A 24,878-nucleotide genomic window follows, 5' to 3' on the forward strand; every position below is an offset into this window, starting at 1 on the left:
TTTAAGGCCTAGCCATGCCAAGTCTGAGCCTGAGGAGCTTAGTCTATAGTTGGCAGGATGATTGCTCAGGAGAAAGAAGAATACTTGCTCTTAGGGCGTTTTTTCCTGGGAAAGGAGGTGGTGGAACTCAATGGTGTAGCGTGGGCTACCAGCACCCGGGGCAATTCTTGGCAGGAGGTGGCGCCCCGGGTACCACACATGCACATGCAAAGTGCATGCGTGCTCCTGGGACCGTGTGATGACATCACTTCCAGGAAGTGACATCTTCGTGCAGGGCGTGGCTGCCCCGGGAATGCTCCTGTGATTTGGGCCCGCTCGCCTCCCCGCCCTTACCTGGCAGCAATGTTCACTCTAAGTGGTGTTGTGAGCCAGAAATCTACTTTGTGAGCTGCAACTTGCAAGTTTTGAGCACACCTTTTCCAAAACCGGAATCCATTTGATTAAAAGACTTTTGAATTAGATTGTCTGAGCCATTTGTATTGGGTGCCATCAATATGTTGATGAAATACACTTATGCATGTGGTTCTTGAAAGCTTATGCCCAGGGGTCATTTCTTAGAAAAAGAGCTGTAGGAACTCATTAGCGTAACTCATTAGCATATGTCACACCCCTTCATCGGGCCAAAATGGCTGGGATTTGGCTGCTGCCAGATGGGGGAGTGTTCCCCCACTTGGCAGTGGCCCGATGAGGGCCCTTTTGGCGTCAATCGAGGCCGAAACAGCCCCCAAATGGCCATTTTGGGCACATTTTGGCCTGGATCAGGCCCAAAATGGCCCAGATCGGGTCAGTGCTGGGCAGGGGAGGGGTCCCCTTCCAGGCACCAACCCAATCCTGGCAGTTTTGGTCTCAATCCTGGCCGAAACGGGCCCCAAATGGCCAAAAATGTCCATTTGGGACACATTTGGTCCCAGATCAGGGCCAAAACAGCCAGGAACAGGTCAGTTACGGGCAGGGGAGGGTTCCCCCACCCAGCACCAACCCGATCCCGGCCATTCCATCCCTGATCCCAGTGGGAATATGGCCAAAAATGGCATCCCCCACCCCAATGTGGGACGAAACGGGCAAAAAATGGCTGGAAATGGCCATTTTTGGCCCATTTCGGCCCGGATCGGGGACAAAACGGCCTGGGATCTGGTTGGTACCAGGCGGGGGAAGGTTCCCCTGCCCGGCACAGACCTGATCCCACCCTTTTTGGCCCAGATTCGGGCCATTTTGGCCCCAATTTAAGCCTAAATGGCCCTAAAGTCAGGTGGGCGGGGCCACCTGACTTGTGGGAACTGCCGGAATGCCGTTCCAATGCGTTCCCCCTTGAAATGAGCCCTGCTTATGCCTCAATAAAGCTGATTAGTCTTAAAGGTACTACTGGACTTTTTACTATTTTGCAACTACATACTAACAAGGCTAACTCCTCTGGATATTAAAGAGTGCATCTGTAATATATGGAATTCATTGCCACATGATGTAGCAACTGCTAGAGGGTATTAGGGACTTTAAAAATGATTTGAGAAATGTGTGGATGAAAGGTCTATTCACAGTTGTTTTAGCATAAGAGTTTACTAGATACTCCACGTACAGGGGCAGTATACCATCTGAACCCAGACCAGGACAACCCAGGCTAGCCTGATCATAGATCTTGGAAGCTAAGTAGGTGATCCTTCCAGGATTGTTTCTCAGAGGCAGGCAATGACAAACCACCTCTGCATATCTTTTGCCTTAAAACCTTGCAGAGTTGCTATTTATTTTGTTTGCACTAATTATTGTCAGCCTTTCTCACTGAGACTCAAGGCACATTTCACAAGGTAATTCAATATAATCAACAGAATGGGGCATTCAATAAACAATACAATATGGAATGGGTTGCAGAAATTTGAAAGCAACCAGAAGTTACAGTGCTGAAAGTGCTAACTTCCTAAACATTTATACCAGGGTAATAATGTGGGGCAGACTTGATGCGGGGGCGAATACCACTTGAGTTTCAGAAGCTGGAAGTAGACTCCCTCAACCTCCACCCTCTGCAGATGCCAGCCCTCAAATCTTCAGGAATTTCCCTACCTGTAGCTGGCAAGCTTAGTTGAGTGAGAAGCATGCGAGCCAGCCAAGGCCAGGGCACACCATGTAGCCAACTGCCCGCCTGTGCTTGGCCACCTGCCCTCTGGTGCCACCTCCTCTGGCTCCCATAGTCAAAGCAGAGAGGCCGTGTAGGCATCTGCCCATTGCCACCGTCTCCTCCAGCTCCTGCTGTTGACAGGTGCCAGAACTGCATTCCATTGCATTCCAGCCTCTCTCTCTCTCTCTCTCTCTCTCTCTCTGTGTATGTAATCGATATGAACACTGCCTTAGAGAAGCATGAAGTATTTTATCTCCCTAATACATATGAGTTTATAGTACTGAACAAGGAAATGACTGGAATCTAGCTCTGAGAGTTTAACAGTTATCATGCAGTGATACCTTCCCTCTTGTGTTTCCTCAGTTTGAGCTGTCATCCCTGCAAGCTACTCACCAACAGAGGCGGGATCTGCTAAGCAGTGTCTGTAACCGCTACACCCGTAAGCGGCGCCTCCTGACTTCCGATGACTTGCGCCACTTGGTGGTCGATGATGTTAATGGGCTACTGTATTGCTATGTCCCCAAGGTGGCCTGCACTAACTGGAAACGAGTCATGATGGTCTTGACAGGGCATGGCAAGTACCAAGACCCTTTGGATATCCCAGCTAATGAGGCTCATGTATCATCCAACCTGCGCACTCTCTCTGAGTACAGCACTCCTGAGATCAACTATCGTTTGCGTAACTACCTCAAGTTCATCTTTGTGCGGGAACCTCTTGAACGGCTTGTCTCGGCCTATCGCAACAAGTTCACTCGTAGTTACAACACGGCTTTTCACAAGCGATATGGGACAAAGATCATTCAGCGTCATCGGCAGGACCCTAGCGATGAGGCCATGGAGCGTGGCCACGATGTACGTTTTGAGGAGTTTGTGTACTATTTGCTGGATCCACAGACCCAGCATGAGGAGCCTTTCAATGAGCACTGGGAGCGGGTACACTCCCTTTGCCACCCCTGCATCATCCACTATGATGTAATAGGCAAGTACGAGACATTGGCCGAGGATGCCGACTACATCCTGCAACTGGTTGGGGCTGACGCAGGCGTCAAATTCCCATCCTCCTCCAAGACCACCAGGACCAATGACGACATCACAGCTAAGTTCTTCCAGAACGTTAGCCCTTTTTACCAAAGGAGACTATTTAATTTATACAAAATGGATTATTTGCTCTTCAACTACTCCATCCCTTCTTATTTACGCATCCGGTGAGGCTGGTGGCAAGCGACCCTGCCCTCTCTCTCCATTCTGGACTTCTACTGTTAGCAAAAATAAGAGCTGCTTATCCATTACCATTCTTGGTGTTGTGGGCAATATGGTATGACTCCAGTTTGTTAACACTGCAGCCACAGTTCTATCTCTTTCTCTTCATTTTCCAAGTAAAAGAAACTATTATTGTTCAGTTGTACTTCCTCCTATCAACCAAAGAAAGTTGTTTCCAGAATGTACCAGAATCATGGCCTATTGCCATGAGGTGGGGTGGGCAGTCAGTTGGGAACAATCTGAAAAGCAATACAAAATACGTATTTTTATGTGTTTAAAATTCTCTCAGACCTCTTTCTTGTACTGAACGTGAACCACCAAAATGTGTATTATTGTGAACAATGTCCTAGTATGAACAAGAACTTCCTGTCAGACAAAACGTATTTTATCTCTTTCACTCTCTCTCTCAGTGGGCATTTGATAGAATGGGGCACCCCCTTAGGGCTCACTCCCTGGCAAATTCCATTGATGTGACTAGAAATTCCACTGGAGCATTGCTTAGTAGATTGCCTGCTTGTCATCTGTGTGTGTACATGTGCTTGTGTGCATCATTGTCCTGATCAAGAATAACAACAAATGATTTTCTTCAATCCTTTTTAAAGTACACACCTTGGATTTATGTGTAGTTGTTTTGGTCCCTGTAAAACAAGAAACCACAATGTGGGCTTTAAGCTCCACATCAAGGTTATTTTTAAATGTTGGGGTGGGCTGGGTAACGTGACTTCAAAAACACCTGCAAACAAAGGGTCATAAATTTTCTGCATTACCAGCCTGGGGAAATCCTCTGAAGCACTCAGTATCTTTGGATCCCACCATCCTCCAACCCTGCAGATGGGATCTCTGTTCTCTAAGCAAGAGGCATAGGGGACACAATGCACAGCTCACAGATCCAGGATGGCTTTTGTTTCTGAAAATTTGCACTTGCAGCTTATCATTTGTTTGCTTTCCCTCATATAACCTCCAGAGGATTGGGGGGGAACACCTCCAGGGAGAGAGCTGCTATCACTCATTTTCATTGTAATCTCTGCTGTGCTCCTTTCCATTGTTTCCTTTGGTAGGAGATATTCTTTCCTCCAGATTATATTCATGTAAACAGCATTTGGAAAGAGCCAGGCTACTAGCTCTCATCTGGAGAGAAGGGATTGCAGACCTAGGAAAAGAGTAGGTTCTTCTGGCATTCTAGCAGCATCTGGTAGCGATAGAGCACAGCACTTTGAACAGAGCTGTCCAGCTCTGTTTGTGCCTTACACCGGGATGACCCTCCCTTCCATTAAACTTGAATTATTCCCTTGCCTAGTAGGATGTTGTCACACAAGAAGAGCCATGCTGTATCAAATCAGTGGTCCCATCTAGTCCAGCATCCTGTTTCACACAGCAAGCAACCAGTTGCCCTGGAGGGCCAAAAAAAAAAGGCCCCAGAGGCCTAGGCTTTCACCTGATGTTGCCTTCTAGCATGGAGCTTCAGAGGTTTATTGCCTCTGAATATAGAGGTTCCCTTTATGAATCATGGCAAGAATCCTTTGATTGACCTATCTATGCATCTGTCTAACCCCCTTTTAAAGCCAGTCATTGCTTCCTATCCAAGGAAGCTACCATCTCGTTTATGGGCCAAATCTGTCTCCAGGCATGTTGATTTATTTCTTGAGAAGCACTTTGGAATCCTGGGGAAGAGAATGCACTCTAAGAAATGGGAAAATAGAAAACCGTAAGCAGTGATTATGTGGGATTTGGAGGAGTGTGTCAAAATGGACAAGGAGCCTGGGCGTGGAAAAAGACTTGCTGGCAAGCCCATGCCAGTCTGCCGAGATTCCAGCAATTGTACTTGAAGTGTCAGTCTTGGAACTGTAAATTTAAATTGGTCCAAATGGACAGTTTTGCTTCAATAAAGCCTGTCTCTGCCCTCCTGCATTCATGTTTTGTCTGTGTGCACAAGGAGTAGCCTCGGCTATATAAAAGTGCTGCTAACTGGATGACTGTAGTAATGAAGATGTGTGTGGTGCCACACGGACATTTGCAACATCTTCTGAGTGCTTAGGTAGGATTAAAAATCCTCTTTTTGAGCATGACAGTCCTCTCTGATGCATTAGATTGAAACGAAATCCTCATTGGGGCAAGGCTACAATCGATGCTACCCAGAACTGAGTGCTTATCTAGGTTGACTGGTTTATCAAAACTGAATCGAGAGATTTCTGAACACAGTGTATCTGCTTTTTTTCTCACAGAATTTTAGCATTCATTGGAATTCTCTTTACAGCAACCCTGCAAGATAGGCCAGGACAAAAAGACTGTGATTGGCCGTAAGTCACACAGTGAGTCTGACGCCTGAGCAGGGATTTGAGGTCAGGTCTCCTCAATCAAAGTCTGACGCATTGTACCCATTATATACACTGGCTTTGCTGGTCTCTTTGCCTTGGACACTTTCTCCCCCAACTTGCTTCTGCTGTCCTGCTGCCAGTTCCCATGGTGGTTATGTTCTACCTTAATATTCACCAGTGGGTCAGACATTGACTGGCTTTTGTCTAATGTAGCCATTGACAGTTGCTGCCATTGGGACACTGTTCACATGCTCAGGGTTGGTGCCAGAGTTTCTGGTGCCTGAGGCCGGGGGCAGCTTCAGGGCTGTGGCCACCCCTATGCACGCACACGCACAAAGCACACATGTGCACCCAAACTACATGATGATGTCACTGTGTGTGACATCATCACGCAGCATGCCGCTGCGAGCTGGGCCCATTGGTGCAGCATGCAGCTGGGATGGTACATGGGTGGCCTCCCAGCCCTCGCGCTGCCTTGGCTACCTGCTGCGCCTGACCCACAGCTGTGTGCAGGTGGCACCAGCAGCATGGGGCAACTGAGCAGGAGGACTGGGAGGCTCAGACTGCCCTGCGCTGCCACCGCCAGCACGTGCTCCCGGCTCGGCACAGCAGCTGCGGGTCAGGTGCAGCATGTGGCTGGGGTGGTGCGCGGGCAGCTTCCCAACCCTCCCGCTCAGCTGCCAGTGCTACCGCTGCCAGTTCCGCAGCACGCACCCCTGCCCCTGGTGCCCTAAAGCCTCCCCGACGAGTATTCATCCAGCCACTCCTTAAAGGCTGCCAATGAGGGGGAACCCACCACATCTCTAGGCAGCTGATTCCACTGCTGAACTACTCTTCATGAGAAGAAGTTTTTCCTAATGTCCAGTTGGTATCTTCCCTCTTGTACATTAAACCCATTGTTTTATGTCCTATCCTCTGCTGCCATCAGGAACAACTCCCTTCCCTCCTAAGTGACATCCTTTTAAATACTTAAAGAGAGCAATCATTCATGTCTCCCCTCAGCCTCCTTTTCTTCAGTCTGAACATTCCCAGGTCCCTCAGTCTTTCCCTGGAGGGCTTGGTCTCCAGGCCCCTGACCATCCTGGTTGCTCTCCTCTGCACCTGTTCCAATTTTTCCACATCCTTTTAAAAGTGAGGCCTCCAGAACTGCACAGAATGCTCCAGGTGGGGCCTGGCCAGTGCGGTATATAGTGGGGATATTGACAAACTGAACATTTTGTGAGGGAAATAAAATGTCATTTTGAGGTAGATAAAAATGTAAGAAGAGCTGTACTAAGATTGGTGGGGGAAATGAAAATAGGGAACTTCATTCATAGCTTAGAAACACAAGAAGTGGAAAACTTACAGCATGAAGGAGGTGGAGAAACAGTTGCTTTGGAGGCTGGGTGGGCCAAAGAAGGGATGAAATGCAAGAGAGAAAAAGGCTGAAGTCTATATGCTGACTTCAATTAGCTTGCCAAATATGCAAATCTTCAGTCCTCCTCCATTTTTACAATTTACCTTCATTTTTTTAAAAAATATTGTTATTCTACTTTTATCCTAAGATGCAAGGCAGTTTATGATATGCCAAAGCAAAAAATACTATGCAGACACATATCAAACAGATTAATGACAGCAATCAAGAATACCAGTCACAAAACTGAAAGTAACACCAAACAAAAAGCATAGCTCAAACTATACTTATTATAAAAAGGCCCCACGCAAGGGGAAAAAATCCCTCTGCCTTGCCTGCTTTTCTAAAATTTAATAAAGGAATTCTCAATTAACCATTGGGCAAGCTATTCCATTAAGCTGGGCGGACACTTGAAATGCTCAGGCCCAGTTAGTGGCCAAGTGAACCATTCTAGGTGTGGGAAGGGATGTAGAAAAGGCATTGGTCATATGAATGAAACTGGCAAACCACCTCATATTGGGAGATGCAGTCCTTCGGATGAGCCCTTTGGAATGTGATGTGCGTGGCGCCTCAGTTTTTGTGCTTGTGCATTCTCTGATTTTCGTCTGTTCTTTACCTCATATATAGCCTTAATTCCATGGTGTTTCCTGTATCCCTTTCTGTTCCCTCAACGCACACGGCTTTGCTATTGAGTTGCCCATCAGCATGCTGCCATTCTCCCTAAACCTTGCTGTGACACAGTTAATTTGTTGCACTCAGGAAGGTCCACATCCAAAAAATTGCCTTATTAGGAAGATGGAATAGGTAATTGCGATCTTGCAAAGGTTTTCAGAATCTAAATAGATATATATGTGTGCTCTTCCACCCAGTAATGTAATGTAGGAAGAGAACATTATGTTATCTGTCAGTTAATGTTACTGTGTTTACTTGGATGCAAGCCCCATTGAAATCCAGCAGACTTACCTCCAAGTAAATATAATTAGGACCACAGCCTATTGTATTTGGGGAGGTGTACACACTGCAATAAAAAAGTGTACATAAAGATTCCTATTGCAAAATGAGGTTTCTGCTATTAATGCCCCAAATCCAGCCAAAGGGAAATGACTCTAACCTCTAGTGATTGTACTGGAAGAGTCATGTACATAAAATCAAGAGACCCTTAAATAGTGCCGTCCTAAGAAGAGTTACACCCTTTTAAGTCCACTGAAGTTGATGGGCTTAGAAGGGCGTAACTTTAGGATGAATTCCTCTTCCTTTAAAGACCCTGTTATGAGCCTGGACCTATGTTGTGAAGGCCTAGTGGCTCCAGGGAAGCCTGCACTAGAGTGACTACAGGGCCAACATTTCCAAGGTCATTTTGGACCCTGTGATTGGTTAAAAGGGGATTTGGAGGGGGAAATTATACCCTAAGAGAAGTAGGGGATGGTGGCTGGGAAGAGGGATAAAATGTCTCGCTAAAAGCAGGAGGGCGTTCACTCCTAGGCAGCAGAGCTGAAGACAGGCTGCTGCAGATGAATCCCTCATCCAGGAGGGATGAGTCAGCTTGAAGCCAGTCACCATGAGATAGCTAGGAAAAGTCTAGATAGATGTGTTAGTGTGTTTTATTTTGTTGGTTCACCTACCTTTATTGTTCTCCTTATTCTATAAAGTTTTGAAAACCAGTTGTTACTAGACCTCTTGAATAAAATTGTTTATTATTCTGCCTGGGTCCTCACACCTCATTCGGTCACACATAAAGTAAAACCTACTGGGAAAGAGTAAACAAACGCAGTTGGGTGGGTGCTTTGGGCCTCCCTGAGGGGACCTGTACCAGAGTCGTGGCAGCTTACAGAGAGCTTCCATAGTCCCCGGCCTATAACAGACCTCAAGATCATCCCATTCTAGCCTCCCAGTACAGGTCGAAACAGACAGCTGCAACCCTTCAAGAATATGGAAGTTATGGAAGATAACTAGGCTAAGGTCACCTTCATGGCTGAGCATGGATTTGAACCAAGGGTTTAGGGTTGTCAGGTTCCTTAAGTACCCTGGCGGGAGACTGGGATGCTGGCACTTACCCTTCATCGCCTTTGAAGTTCTTGTCATGCACACGCTCTGCACGCACACGCTCCCAGTGTGCATGATGGTGTCACTTCCAGGAAGTGATGTCATCATGTGGGTCAAAGAGCAGCCTGGGAGCATAAGCGCGCTCCCCAAAGGACTGAATCGCCCCCGGGCCCGATTCGGCCCAAACGCGCCTATTGCGGTGCGAGCGGACATGCCGTGCTGCCCTGGAGTGCGCCTGTAGGGGCGTGCCCCCCGCTGGCCAGGTAAGTGGGGGCGAGGGGAAGAGGTGGGAGCAGGGGATCCCCCACCCCAGCGGGGGAATGGCAAGCCTATAAGAGCTGTACTTGTTTTTTCTCTTCCATTTACTTTTTCTACACAATAGCCTGTTTTTGTAAGATACTTGAAGTGGACTGAGAGGGCCTATTGTGGGGTTGCCAGTCCCCCAGCTAGAGGCGGTGTATTCCCTGCTCCCACCCTCCACCCCCTGCCCCCACTTACCTGGCTGGCAGGGGAGGCATGGCCTCAAGGGCGTGCTCCTGGGCGGGGTGGTGTTCTCCTGTGAGCCCGAAACGGTCTGTTCGAGGCTGATTCTGGCCTGATCTGGGCCGTTTTGGGGCTGATTTGGCCCAATTTAGGCCCAAAATGGCCCAGATTGGGCCGCTGCCAGGTGTGTGTGGGGGGGGTGCCACCACATGGCAGTGGCCTGTTCCAGGCCATTTGGGGCCTGATCCGGGCCGTTTTGGGCCCAATTTGGCCATTTCAGGTTTGAAACTGCCCAGATCGGGCTGCCACCAGGTGGAGTGCTTTCCAATGCAACAGTGGCCTGTTCCAGGCTGATTCAGGTTGAATCGGGGGCCCCCGAGGAGCGCAGGAGTGCTCCTGGGGTGGTCATGGCCTTCTTAATGACATCACTTCTCAGAAGTGACATCACTGCATAGGCCTGGGGGTGCGCGTGCATGAAGGAGACACCCACAAGGTAAGTGCCAGGGCCCCTACCTCCCACCAGGAGAACAGGGGGACCTGGCAATCCTAGTCTATTGGTAGGTAAAAATAATAATTGTACAGCAGACAAGAGGTTTCAAAGATACCCCAGACTACTTCCTGCCACACTCTTACTGCATAAGCCTTCCTATTTGGATCCCAGGTTGCCATACATGGAAAGGAAGTACGTGACGTTTTAATCTCATGTCCATCTGTTCTGTTTCTTATTTACATGGCTTGTGCCCAACCCATTTCTTGCCAAGGCTGTTGTTTCCAAACAGAGGCCTGTTCCAGACTTAGAGCTGGAACGCAACTTCCCTCAGACTTCTCAAGGCAATGTGCTTCCATTGTAGTCCCCAGCACCGACATCCCCTCCACCCTCTTCTGAATTAGAGGAGATTTTAGCACTTCCTATAATGGGCACTTTGTAATTTTTGCGGACAGAAAGGTGGGGGGGGGGGGCAGCACCAAAAAGCTACAGACAGGAATGTGTTCAAAAAGGAGCATAGGTATATACATCACAATGGCACAGCCCCCCCCTCCCCCCATTGTATCTGTTGGTTTAGTCTCACGAAGTGGACTCCTTGCTCCTTAGCTCTGTTAGAATTGTAGACTATACAAGGTCCCTTGTCCTGAAACCATTTGCTCCCATCCCTGTGTCTCCTTGCTAATGTATGGGTTTTGTTTTGAACACACTTGTCTCAGCCATGTGAACCTAAGGGCAGGAACCTGAGTGAATACACTATTTTTGTCCTGCAAGCAAAAGGGAACATAGCGCAGAGATGCTAGTTATTAAGCCATGCGTAGCAGTCCAAATCCTGGGAAATCATAGCTTCCTGTACATATTACATTTCTTTTTGGGAGATGCCACCCTTCTTTCTTCATTGCTGATGGGAGAAAATGACGTCGCCGGCCTCTCTCACGCTTGCGAGCGCTGCGCGCAACCCTAAAGTTCACATTGCACCCCTGGTTTCCTTGCCCGCAAAGCGTGCATGAACTGAGAGTAGAGCTATGGGGACACCTTGTGGCCAGTGGCATGAACTGCAATCGTTGAAACGGAATGTGATTTCTTTCTAGGCGTTGACACCCCATGCTTTCTATATGGTAATTACTGGTCTGTTCTTTGCAGCGTTCTCTACAAGAATTTCTTCTCCTGCTGCTTAAATGACGGGGTAATTCTGATGTCATTTCAAGTTAATAAGAGGCCAAACCTTCTTTGTGCTAAGGAAATTGACTCTGAGATGGCAATTATAGGGAGACGGGCTGCCCACGAACGTCAAATAAAGCATGTGGAAAATATGGGATGCTCTTTAATAGAGAAACTGGAAAGATACTGAAGGATGGGATGGACCACAGGTTCTCCCAGCAGTGCGAAGTCTTGGGACACACAAGATTTTCTTGCAAAACTGCAGATGAACACAGGCGCTATTATATAACAATGCAAGTAATTATAAACGCTTTTCGTGTCTGTTCTATCTTTCGAAGATTAATTCAGGTGTACTAGGCAGAAATTCCATTTCCTTTTAGGCACTTTAGTGTTTCTGAAACCTTTTTTAAAAAATGTGGCAGTTTTGTATAGATTTCCCCCCTCCTTCTTGCATATTGTGTATTTGTGCATACACAAATTGATGTATTGAAATAATACATGGTGTAAACAGACATGAATTCCCCAAATATGCTGAGGTGGGTTCTATGCTTCCATTCCATCAGTACAAGGATCCAGAGGCACCCGGCAAAAGTGGAGAGAGGTGGAGTCACCTGCTTCCTCCTCATTAGTACAGCCACTGGTGCTGCATGCTTTTTTGACCACATGTCGGCTCCCAACCCTCAGCGGTGTCCTTTCTGCACTCTCAGGCTGCTGCTTGGGGAAGATCATCATCATCATATTTGATTTATATACCACCCTTCAGGACAACTTAACACTCACTCAGAGTGGTTTACAATGTATGTTGTTGTTATCCCTACAACAATAACCCTGTGAGGTGGGTGGGGCTGAGAATTCAGGGCCATCCAGTCCCATATATGCACCTCGGCTATTAGCTAGGCTACCAGAGGTAGAAGGATGCCTTCCAGCCCCTACTGCAGCAAGAAGCTGTCCCAGGAAGCAACCCAGAGCCACAATGGATGGCAACCTATCATTTCCCTTCCCCTCTCCATTACGGCACGGTCAGGCCTGGTACAGCCCTCTTCCTCATTCTCTTGCTGTCTTGTTAAGGGGCAGGTGGCAGTAGTGGTGGCTTCTTGCTGAGGTGGGTTGGGGAGCAATGGTGAAGCAGGCAGGTGGGTTGGCAGGTGGGCACTACCTTGCCACCATGGTATGAGGAGGTCACTCACCTTGCTCCTCACAGCACTTCCCTACAGCAAAGTGGGGGAAGTGAGCAAGGTGGGTGCTGCCTCACACTCCTGTTGCAGCTTGCCACCTTGCTTTTCTGCCATGCCTTCTCATTTTGCCCCACCTCCTCCCCACGACAGAGATGCAAGCAGGGCCATTTCCAGATGGCTTACCTTCTGCTGCTCCATGCCGCAACGTCGCGGCTCGTCCTGGGACGAATGCGAACTATCGTGCGACTTTTATGCAACATTGCGCAAAAGTCGCGCGAGAAAACGCGATATTTCGCGTTTCCCCCAGCACAAGCCGCAACATTGCGGCATGGAGCGGCAGAAGGTAAGCCATCTGGAAACGGCCCAGGTTGGGCACTGCTGCACTTTGCCCTAGTGCTGTTGTGGGGGTGAGGATGGCAGGTGGCAGCTTCTTGCTGCACCTTGGTGGAGAGGAGGGTGAGAAGTCACCTAGGCTGCCAAACGTCATTGGGCCAGCCCTGAGGAAATGGCTTTATTCAAATAGCCATTAGGGCTAGAAAAAGTCACCGTCCTGCCAAGCTAGAAGGAAGGAGCTGCTGAGAGTCAATGTGAAAAGGAAGTGTAGTATTTAGATTTTAGGAGAGACACTGAGAGAGGGAAGTGGACAGACTTTGCTGCAATCTGAAGGACTAGGGCTGCCAGGCCGGTCCCTATGGCAGGAGGCCTCCCACCGGCAGCTGTAGTTGAAACAAGAATTGTTTTAAATGGTGTCATTGTCTGTGCCACTGCATCACTTCTGGGCCCTAGAAGTGAGGTAGAGAACTAAAGGTATTGCTAAAAACTCTATGGTAAATCAGAGAGTTCTCAGCAATTCGTAGAGCTACCCTATGTTACTTCCAGGTTTTCCCAAAGGTCACAACCCCCCTCCACGAGACATTTCCCAACCCTTTCTCTAATTGCCTGGCAACCCTATGAAGGATGGGGGTGATGGGGGGGTGCAGGACTGCCCTTTGCCTCCTCTTGTGCCATTCCTGTATATTTGTAAAAAATAAACGTATATTTGTAAATATTTGTAAATGCAACAAATAGTACAAAAACACTGTGAGTTTCCAGTGCTCTATTCTCCAAAGGGAACCAATCCAAGTAAGTGTGAGCCTTTGGAACTTTTCACTACTTAGAAGTAGTAACACATTTGTTGAAAAATGTGTGATTTTATAGGTCTTTTCAGAACACGGAAAATGAAGTTTCTACTGAAGCCACAGCAAAATCATTTCACAAAACAATAGAATGCTAGCTCCTAAAGATCTCACAAATCACAATATGATTTGTGGTCAGATGATATCTGGAGTCAATTGATATCTAAAATGCCATGTCTACTTGACTTGTTTGAAACTTGTTGGGAACTTAAACCAACCCTGTTTGTAGGATTGCCAATTCCCAAGTGGGGCCTGGAGATCTCCCAGAACTACAACTGATCTCCAAAGTGTAAAGATCCTTTCCCCGGGAGAAAATGGCTGCTTTGGAAGGTGGACAGTTCGGCATTATACCTTGCCCTCCCCAGGCTCCACTCCTAAATCTCCAGGAATGTCTCAGTCTGGAGTTGGCAACCTTACCTGGCTATCAGATGCAACGCTTTACTGTAACTTTAATGAACCTTTTAGTAGTTGTTACTTTTTATAACTCTGTTGCACCATGATAGGAGAAGCTGCCCTTGCTTAAATGTGCCGCTCTGGGAAGTTACTGAAGATACAGTAGCCCTGTCCTTGGTCCTATCTACATCCCCTGCTTATGGCCTTTACTGACCTTAGGTGTTGCTTATGGGTGAGGAGAATGAGAACCACCCGAAAGTTTCCCCATTCACATCCTGCAAATTTCCAGAGTTGCCTGGAGGAAGAAATGTCCTATCCCTTTAACAGAGGTGTAATGGACTGTTATTTGCCAGGTGATGTTATTTACCTTCATGCAGTGTCTACATAAATGTCTAAATGTCTACATAAATGTTTTCCCAGAGTGCCTAAATAAATAAATAATAAACTAAATTGTACAGCTCAGTCAACAGCCAAATGTGCCTGCTCCTATTTGTTATGTTTTGTAGTTCTGCACACTTCACCTTATGTCAGGAACTGGCTGAACAAGTACTTTCCCCGCCATGGCTGGACTCCTGTGCCTTTAAGAGGCAACAATCCCAAAGATCTTTTCCCTTCACAAGGAGATTCAGTGATAAGAGGCCAACAGATGTGGACCTACAGATGTGGTTCCGTTCCAAAGCAAGGATCTGTGGCTTTCTCGAGGGAAAAATCTGGTTTTGTTTTATAAAGAAGAGGAGGCAGCTGCCTCTCCTATGTAGCTTGACAACTTGTTTTTACCCAGAGTGAAGCTGTTGTGACCTGAAGCCTCATGTAGATCTTTGCAGGTAATTAGGACCTGTTTTTACATGTACACGTTCCTGAACATGGCCGCACACACCCCTTCTGTATCACTGCAGGTTGCTGAATCTCTCCCCCAACCTCTGAGTCATGTGTAGAGTGACATTAATTCTCTCTGTCTTTTGCTTTTGGAGCAACACCAGTGAAACCATTTATCATCCCTCTTCTCTTGAAAAGTCTGAAGAATCTCATGTGGCTTCAATCTTTGTCAATTAGATTAGAGTACATTGCATAAAACAGATTTAATCTGCCCTCTCCCTGGCTGAATTAATCAATAAACTGCCACCAAATGGCCACGCTTTCTCTATCTCACTTGGCGGGAGAACATACCGCTCTCCAAAAGCCTCTTGGAATGGAACCTTAATCATTTTGTTTCAGCATAACACCAAAGGCTTTGGCTTGGTAATAAATCTTCGTTTCCCCCACATAAAGATTTAAAGAACTGATCTAATTACTGCAAGATGCAGAAGGAGCTGCTGCTCTAACCTCATCCTTTAAAAATAGCTTCTACAGAACCACAAGTGCAGTTGGGCAAGTATTTCTGCAGTTCTTAAATGTTAGTGGTTTATTTCTAAAAAGCCAGGTGTGGGGGCTCTGCCACAAGAAATATCCTTTGACTTGGATGGCCTGTCCTTTGCAGCTGTGGTGACCCAGGACTGAGGGGAAGCTATAGTGGCCAGCCAGCAGATTCTGGCAGGCATGAGGCACCCGTTCACCACTTTCCAAGCAGGGCAGACCTCCCATTGTGTCTGGCTTCACCTGGAACTGTATGTGTGTTTTTGTACAAGAGTTTTTTTTCTACTCCGGACTGGCTCCATCTCACCTCAATGGGGACTGAGTGGTAGCCAATGTGGTGTGACTAGGGTTGCCAACCTCTAGGTGGGGGCTGGAGTTCTCCCAGAATTACAACTGATTTCTGTATTAGAGAGATCAGTTCCCCTAGAGGAAATGGCAACGTTGTAGGGTAGACTCTATGCTACCACCTCCCTGCTGAGCTCCCTCCCCTCCCCTCTCCCCCCAGAATTCTGCCCCCCCGCCCAAATCTCCAGGAATTTCCCAGCCTAGAGTTGGCCCCTAGGTGTGACTGAGATGATAGTTATTAAAGATGAGTGCCCAGAACTTGTTCTTGACGTGGCCCTGGTGCTGAGGGACTTCCACTGAATGAAAAGAGCAATGTGTGAAACCCTTTGCAAAGTTTAACAGGCAGTTTGCTTGAAAAGGGGTAGCCTTGACCTAATTCATAGGTTGCTGCTGCAGTCAGTGTTGGTGCCATTTTAAATCTGCTCCTGCCTCTCCAAGGTCTGCAATGCCTTAGTAACCTGTGCAAGAGCCATCTTACCTGTGTAAAGCATTGCCTCTTGCTCTGAACACTAGACATTGCCTTTCAAACTCCAGCTGAAGCAGGGCAGAAGGCATTTAAAACTCTTCCCTGTCTAGCTCTGACATCTGTCTTTTCTGAGATACAGGTGGGGACTAGCTAATTGTGGCAGATGAAGATAGGGCAAATGGGCCAGTGTGGGGCAGTGGTACGTGCGTTAAGCTATGGCCTGGGTGGCCTGGATTCAGATAACTACTCTGCTCTAAAGTTTGTTGGGTGACCTTGAGCTAGCCTAACCTGCTTCATGGGGTTGCTATTATGAGGACAGAATGGAGGGAGGGACCACGTCCATCACCCTGAGCTCTTTGAAGGAAGTGTGAAATAATAATGGGTGGGAAAGGGCTGAAGGGAAGCCAGGGCTCCCTTTCCTGTTTCTTCATCTGGAAAGTGAAGGCCAGTGCTCAGGATCTGGGAGAAGGAAAGCCAGCCATCGTCACCCAGTATATATATTTTCCATGCCAGCATGAGGTGTATAATACTTAGTACAGTTTTTAACTTTCTTTAGCTTGGTGGCACCGAGCATCTAGCTGTGCAATTAACGGTAGCTGCTATGCAACTTTATTGACTCTGAATCAAATGAGCTCCTGGAGCCGGGCTGGTGGTAGGGAGCTTTTCCTGGTCCCCTTTTCATGAATGTCAAAGTATGTTGTATTTTTCTTGGTATTTTAGTAAACAAACATGACACTATTCCCACTTGTTAGCTTAAAAACATTATATTTTCAGCCAAAGCATATTGCCAGAGGTATGTGTATATGAGAGAGAAATGTATTCATACCAAGGACTCCTTTCAGAGCTTGCTGTTAAATAACAGTCAGTGCTGTGTTGAGAGGGAAAGGGATGAGGCTGTCTTCTGTGAAAGAGGAAAATACTGTGCTGAGCGCCCAGGGATTTTTTTTGAAAAGGGGGTTATTCAAATCTGACAGTGTTTACTTGCTGGCATTCTGCTTATTCCCCTATCTCTATTACATTTGCTTTCTGGAAAAATACTAGCTGATTCCTCAAGAGTGCCTCTGTGTGATGCAGAGGCACAAGTATGTCTTTTTTGTCATTTGGATAGCCCAAATTTGGAACCCCACTCCACCTTAGGGCAGTGGGCACCATTATGGCCCTTACGGGCACCATGGTGACCATTGATAGATTCCCTGGCACTCATTTGCTTCTTCTCCAAAACTTTCCACTCTATCGTGAGGGTTCCTGGCCTGGGTGATGATGTCACTTCTGGGAAGTGACATCATTGCATGGACCGCAGACCACCCTGGGAGCGCTTCCACGCTCCACCCGATCCAGGCCGTTGAGGAGCACGGGAGCAGTACTATGCTCTGCAGCACCTAGAGTGCAGGAGTGTCATCGCGTGGGCTGCAGATCACACTTGGATCACTCCCGTGCTCCACAGGGGCTCAAATCGGGCCAATTCTGTATCAATCCAGGCTGATTTGGCCCCGATTCAGGCCCGGATTGGGCTGCTGAGGTACATGGGAGCACCCCCTGGGAGGCATGTTCCCCCCTGCCAGCCAGGTAAGAGGGGGTGGAGGGTAGGAGAGGGGGATCTCCCACTCCCAGCGGGGGACTATAGCCAGTTTCAACTTGTCTTCACTTAGCAGGAGCAGGAAGAGCTTCCCAAAAATCCAGAAGACACCACTTTTGTGTCTGTAAGGAGTATCCATTCCAAAACAATTTCCTCTATCATAGGAAGTTGCAAACCAAGCAGCCTCTGTATATTTTGTGGTTGGCATTAACCTCCATGACAGCCAGTTTGTGGTGGCACCCGCTCCCCTTTCTCAAAATCCCAAACTGCCCCCAGGCATACTGAGGAAAGACCATTACTGAGGAGTGAACAATTTCAGGAGACATCAAGTGGATGCTCCTACAAATAGTGCTTAATTTGGGAGCAAAAAGGGAGAAAAATCTCAGTTTAGAAGCAGCTTTAGCCTGCTTTTCTTCTAGCACAGGGTGCTAGCTACAGAAATAATGGTTTTGGTATGATAACAGCTTGCCAGGTCCCTGTACCCTCCTGGCAGGAATGTGGGTCCTGGTACTTACCTTGAAGTCAATTCATGTACATGCACACTCCCAGCACCTACACAATGACATCACTTCCCGGAAGTGATGTCATCATGCTGTCAGCAGGCTTGCTCCCTTGCTTCATGAAGGGCCAATTCAACTCTTTGGGGGCCAAAACTGGCCCCTGTGAAGTGTGGGAGCATGCAATGCTTGCTTCCTCAAGCATCACGTAGCACCTTTGCTTTAAACACCCTTAACAACTTTTAAAAAAAAACAGGAAATATTTGGAAGGGACCACAAGCTCCGTGTAGAGCATCTGCTTGGTTTTCTAGCTATTGATACAAGAGTTGTTTTTCTTTAGAACCTGCTGGTGTTGTGTGAAGAATTGCTTTCTAAAATGAACATTTGATAACTAGAGGAAAAGAGCCTGCTGCATTGCTTTGTCAAGGCGGGTATGGGGTGGCGGGGGGGGGGGGGAAATACCTGTTGCCAGAGGTGGTCTGCATTCCTTTGTGTGCAAGACATTGAACATGAAGAGTAATGGGATCCTTCTTCCTTCCTTTTCTGAAGCTGTATGCGGACTCACAATGCCCATAATAGTTTTTTTAAAAAAAAATACAAAGCAATCTCAGGGGGCTGCAGTTTTGAGTGGAGCAATGGCAGAAACAGAGGAGTATTTCACTTTCCATGCTGGTTTTTCTCAGCTCAAAATCAACCTTCGCAGCTGTTTTTTTTTTCCCCTATGGGATCCCATATGTATGATATCCTTATAAAGCCACATCTAGAATCCTGCGGAGAAAAGAACAGAATTCTAGAGAAAGCGACTATGGGAAGAGAGATTTCCAAGTAGTTTAAGATCCCTCTCCCCCCTCCCCGATTCCTCATCATGTGTCTCTACTTTCTTCCCTCTAATACCAAAGTTGAGAGCCAAGTGCCTTGCACATAGAGATGCCAACCGCAAGCTGAAAAATTCCTGGAGATTTGGGGGTAGAATCTGGGGAAGGTTTGGGAAGGGAGAGGTCTTAGCAGGGTATAATTATATAGAGTCTACCCTCCAAAGCAGCCATTTTTTCCAAGGAAAATGACCTCTGTAGTCTGGATATCAGTCATTATACCAGGAGATCTCCAGGCTCCACCTGGAGGTTGACACCCCTGCTTGCACAATGGCAGATGAAGTCTCCACGTACCCAGTGAACTCCCCAGATACGCAGAAAAATACTGATTTTTTGTTAAATATAATTTTTATTTTAGAAAACAAAGTAATAGTATAGAGATGATACAGAAAGGGAAAAAAGGAATTGTATAACATAACTGTATAGATCAGAAATAAATAGGCTACAATCACAACCAGGAAGATCCAGTGATTATTGAGAATGCTCCTTGTCTATCAGGGAGCAAGGAATACTGAGGGTAGTTAGATGGGGAAAGGTGAAAGAGACCACGAAGTATTTAAGACTGAAATCCCAAGGACAATTCTGTTGGAGTAAGCTCTATTTGAATAACATGGAACTTATTTTTAAGTAGACCTGGTACCTTATGGTATCTTGCAAACAAGGGGGACATTTCCAGTTTTGTATACCTCTTGGGTCAATATAGAGGGAAATCATTACTGCACTTATGTACCACACTTCCAGACAGATTAGTGCCCACTTGGAGTGGTGAACAAATTTAGTGTTACTATCATCCCCATAATATAGCTGGGAAGCTGGGCCTGAGAGGAGGAGAATTTCTTAGATGAACCTTTTTAAACCATCAAATTAGAACTTTAAGAAAAGTCTCCGAGTTTCATGGGCATTCAGTTTGGAAACTCAGAATTTCTGGGGGCCATTTGCAGTATAGCCAAATGTTGGGAAATACTTTTGGCTGGAGAACAGCCTTACAGCTGAAAATCAAGCTATGCCATCAGCTGGGTTATTGACGGCTTTGGTTCCTCACTAACTTGCAACAGATGCTGGGGAGGCACATCGCAGGGGAAGGGGGTGCCTGCAGGTCCTGTCTGTGGCTTTCCAGGATCAGCTGCTGACCAGTGTTGGAAGCAGGACGCTGGACACAGAAGAATCTTTTCATTCAATCCAGCAGGGCTATTGTTATAACGTCAAAACATGTAAAGCAATGAATAAAGCAAGGCCTTTATAGTATGAAAGACTGCATTTTTGAATAGGGATAAGGATTGTTGTTTTTATTTTCATTATGCTTTTGACATAAAGCTGTTTTGGTTTCTCTTAGTTTCAGTGGAAAACACTTTTCTGGCTGTAACTTCTCTGTTTACCATACAATTAAGATGACAGTCTCAGGGATTTCTCTCATGAGCTCTTCTATGCAGTTGGGGTACAGGCCTGAGTTTTATAGGCAGTGGAGATGTTCACTTTCGGAGTGGACAGACATGGACACTAAGTGTTCACAGAAGGCAGGCAGCATTGCACAGTGGGCATAAAGGCTTCCACTGGACAGCTCAAGGTAGCAGAAGACACCCTCAAAAGCTGGACAGCATGGCAAAGCCACCACCCCGACCTTGGTCTCAGGCACAAGTCTTTGGCCATTTCTATACAGGTTATTATCCTGGATTCATCTTTCCTTCAGCTTAGTGATGCACAACTTGGGGGGGGGGGGTTCACTAGAGTTACACCCTTCTAAGTCTATTGAAGTCAATAAGCTTACAAGGGTGCAACTCTGCTTAGCATGTCAGTGTTAGTAACTCAAATTCCCATTCCATGTTTTATTCACAAATCCCACTAACATGGCTGATGAATATAGTTACTGTGCAATTATCTGTGGAATTGAAGGTGGAAGCTACTTCTTTTAAAAGAGAACTTTGACGGAGGGCAGACTTACTGTTAGGTTCATGAATTTGTTTCACTAGTAATTATAATAATTACAAAAGTGGTATGTCTTGTAATTAACATAATTAATAAGACAATAAAACAAATTCCCCGTTTAAATGGTCTAATGGAGGGACCCATGATTTTCTTTCATTTTGTTCTGGTCTCTCTTGTTATTGCTGTCTCTGCCTGTATTGATTTCACTTTTACAAATCAACTAGCATTTTCCTAATAAGGTCATAGAAAGAGCCCAATCTTCCTTAGGGAAAGTGGGGAAAGAGGATCTGAACTGATTGACTGCAAGCTGTAGCCACTAGGATTGCTTAGATGTGTGAGGTATTCCAGTTCTGAAGGAAATGGGTGGGCCTTTGCCTTCCTCTTTCCTCCGAATGCCCCTCTGCTGTGCTAAATCTTCCCTTTTAAGTCTGCAGTCTCCCTGCTTACCTGCTGATCTCATCCTCCCCCCTCCAAGCAAATCTACCTCAAGGTTCTCCTGCTACCTGCCTACCCAGATGCCTTAACCTCCTTGTGCCACCAAATTCCCTTTCCTTGTCAGTCTGCCACTTTCTTATGCTACTGTTCTTCAAAGTAACAAAAATGAAAGAATGAAACACACTCCCATGCACAAGTCTACAACTGTCCATGCTAATTCTGTGAACCCTATCTGTTCCTACTCAATTGCCATCTATTCTTTCTTTTAGATCCCTCTACTAGTCTCCCATGCTTTATTCTCTAAACTAAATGGCAGAGCCTATGATGCAGTGCAACTTTACTTAAAGCACACATAGGGGACAGCATCCAAGGCTCATATAACATGCAGATTGTAGGAGATGTGATGCTTTTTTTGCAGAAAACTATGCATCTAGAAAAGGTAAACAGATTTTGCCAATGAATTTCACACAAAGCTTTTTTGAACTGTACTTGTATGCATAAAGATCCCCACACCTGCGTTAGAAAACCTATTAGCCTGTGAATTTGTTGAGGTTCTCAAAGAATTAAGCAATTCTTCTAAAACCAATTCTTTTCGAAGAATTGTAGCTTTCACCTTCAGCTCTGCATCAGTTGCACTGTGAATCATCAGCCATGTGAGTGGAATTAAGTGGAAAAACATGGTCATATTCCTTAATAGAAGTAATCAAATTTACAGGACAAACAACCTTTACAGTGCACCTTAAAATTCCTTTGCTATTGCAACTATTTCCTCCTGTTACATAATATTTTTGAGGATAGGAAAGAAGAGACTGTCCTAAATGTTTGCCTTTCCAGTACAAACAAGATGACTTGCAACTCAGAAGTAGAAGTGGACACGAATCCAATTACAACCCCCAAAAATGCACAAACCAGGGCAGTTTATGGTTCGTGAACGACAGACCGTGGAAGCTCCTTTCTACAAACTTCCACGAACTGGTTACTGGTTCAGGTTCATTTGGGTCGTGTTGGGAAAGGGACAGTTTAAATTGCCATTTCCCGGAGGAAATGGCCATTTAAACTTTTCCTGCAGCTTGCAAGAGGCAGGTCCCTTTAAACTATCAACTGGAGGCAGCAGGGAGGGGGAGCCCCCTCTTGCTGCCTACCAGCTGATAGTTTAAAGGGACCTGCTGCTTGCAAGTGGCAGGGCCCTTTAAACGGCCCACAAATCCCAGCCCCAGCCCCCCCAGCCCCACACTTACCTTGAGGACTGCTGCGGCCCACGGCATCTTCCCCCTCCTCCTGCGAGGGGCGGCAAGGCTGTTTTTGGCCTCCTCCACCACTGCGCAGGCCCGCAGAGGGATGGAGGAGGCAAAAAACGGCCTTGCCGCTCTTCAAATGGCTACTGCGGGCAGTTTAAAGGGCCCTGCCATCAGCAGGTCCCTTTAAACTATCAGCTAGCAGGCTGCGAGGGGGGGATCCCCCCTACTGCCTGCCAGCTGATAGTTTAAAGGGACCTGCTTCTTGCAAGGCAGGAAAGGGCCGTTTAAACTATTAAATGGCCCTTTCCCTGCCGCTGCTGAGCAGCTGGAAAGGGGTATTTGAACCCCATGAACCATGAACCACAAACTGGTTTGTAACTGGCCCCAGTTCCGTGTCAGTTCGTGGTTTTTGGTTCGTCAAAATCCATGAACTACAAACCTCATGGTCTGGGTTTTTTTTGGTTTGTGCCCATGTCTACTAAGCAGTCCAGCCTACATTGTATACTTGTGTGTTACAGGGCTAACACCATTTTGACCCCCCAGTTCAGCAGCAACTTTTGGTACAGCCACCCTCATACAGAACCCTTCTGCATTATGGACAAGGTATGGGTCTTGTATGCTTCATGCAACTAGGACAGCAGTTGGCACTGATTAGTCCTCAGTCCTTGCCTTGCGTGCTGTTGAGACAATCTACCAAAATAATCTGGGGAAAATGTTTTAAAATGCAAACTAAAAACCTATGTTTTGCAAGTTAAACAATTAGCAGATTGGTGCAGAGGGAGACTTTTTATTCCTATCCTGTTATGCCACAAGTTTAAGGAGAGGCAATGCCGTTTAGTGGTTAGACTAGGATCTATGAAATCTGGATTGATTCTTACTCAGCCATGCAACTTGGTAGTCACGCTCTCACTTTGTCTAGTCACAGCATTAATGTGAGGGTACAAAAGGAAGGGAGGACCAGGTAGACCTCCCTGGACTCCCTGGGAAAAAGGTGGGATAAAAATGGATACACACTGTCTTCTCCCTTGGCACCAGAAGGGTAGATTGCTGTTTTAAAAACTCTCTCCTATCTATGGAGACTTCTAGGGATGCTCAATTCAGATGTATTTGGGATTAACCAAATAATGCCATGTTCAGAATATTTCAATTATTTTCAGATTATAATTCTGGATATTTGGAATATCTACAGGTAAAAATATGGTCTATGAGAGAACGGTCATGATTGGACAGACAGAGTTCTCTCCCCCTAACTTGCTGCCTGAGAGTACCTTCCCCCTCCCTCCATTCCCCTAAACCTCCAAAAGCCAAGTGCTGCAAGCTTCAGGAATGCATGCCTTCTGCTGCTAGGTGTATTGGGATTTTCTGGTTCTCTTGGGCTTTGTTCATTCATTCTGGAAAGCTTTGGGTTAGTGATGGTTGTTGTGGGTTTTCCGGGCTGTATTGCCGTGGTCTTGGCATTGTAGTTCCTGACGTTTCGCCAGCAGCTGTGGCTGGCATCTTCAGATTGGGTTAGTGGTTGCTCTTATTTGTTTGGCTAAGGATTCTCTGCCCAGGAGAAAACAGAGGGTCTCCCCCCCCATAAGATACAAGGGGCAGTAGCTGGGGGTCATTGTTCAGGGGCCTGTAGACACGAGCCCCGTGATCCAATGTTCTTGAAACTTGGGCACCTTCAGAGGACAGCAATTGTTCCAAAAATGGCCCTTGCAGCCCCCCACAAAGATTCCACCATAGAGAATAATGGAGATATATAATATATTGCATTCCTGAAAAAAACTTGGATCCTAATACTGAACTAGTATTTTTGGACTTCATTATCAGGAATACCAATATTTATGACCTTCCCAGTACTTCAAATCGGGAAAATACCTTCTTCTTTTTTTTGTACATCCCTACTCTGGTACAACCTGCATACAGGGGTTATATTCATTTCATTTATACCCTCACCCTTCTTCCCAGTGGGGACCCAAAGTGGCATATATCATTCTCCTCTCCTCCAGTTTATCCTCACAATAACCCTGTAAAGCAGGTCGGGCTGAGAATGTGTGACTGGCCTAAGGTCACCCAGCAAGCTTCCACTGCAGAGAGGAGATTCCACCCTGGGTCTCCCAGATCGTCATCTGACACTCTAACCACTACACCACATTGGCTTTCACCTTTAATGCAGAAGAAAGTTAGGGTAAAACA

At 46.6% G+C, this 24,878-nt stretch overlaps 1 protein-coding gene across 1 annotated transcript in view; it reads left to right on the forward strand.

The window, feature by feature from the left end:
- Positions 1-5,275, forward strand: part of CHST13 (carbohydrate sulfotransferase 13) — a 69,636-nt gene extending 64,361 nt beyond the window's left edge. Inside the window, exon 3 of the mRNA XM_054975301.1 lies at positions 2,471-5,275. Within this exon, the coding sequence (XP_054831276.1) occupies positions 2,471-3,316 (846 nt within the window). The 3' untranslated portion in view covers positions 3,317-5,275. The remainder of the gene's footprint in view (positions 1-2,470) is intronic.
- The last annotated feature ends 19,603 nt before the right edge of the window (positions 5,276-24,878 follow it).

The sequence above is a fragment of the Eublepharis macularius genome, chromosome 4 (genome assembly GCF_028583425.1).
Source record: "Eublepharis macularius isolate TG4126 chromosome 4, MPM_Emac_v1.0, whole genome shotgun sequence".
NCBI lineage: Eukaryota > Metazoa > Chordata > Lepidosauria > Squamata > Eublepharidae > Eublepharis > Eublepharis macularius.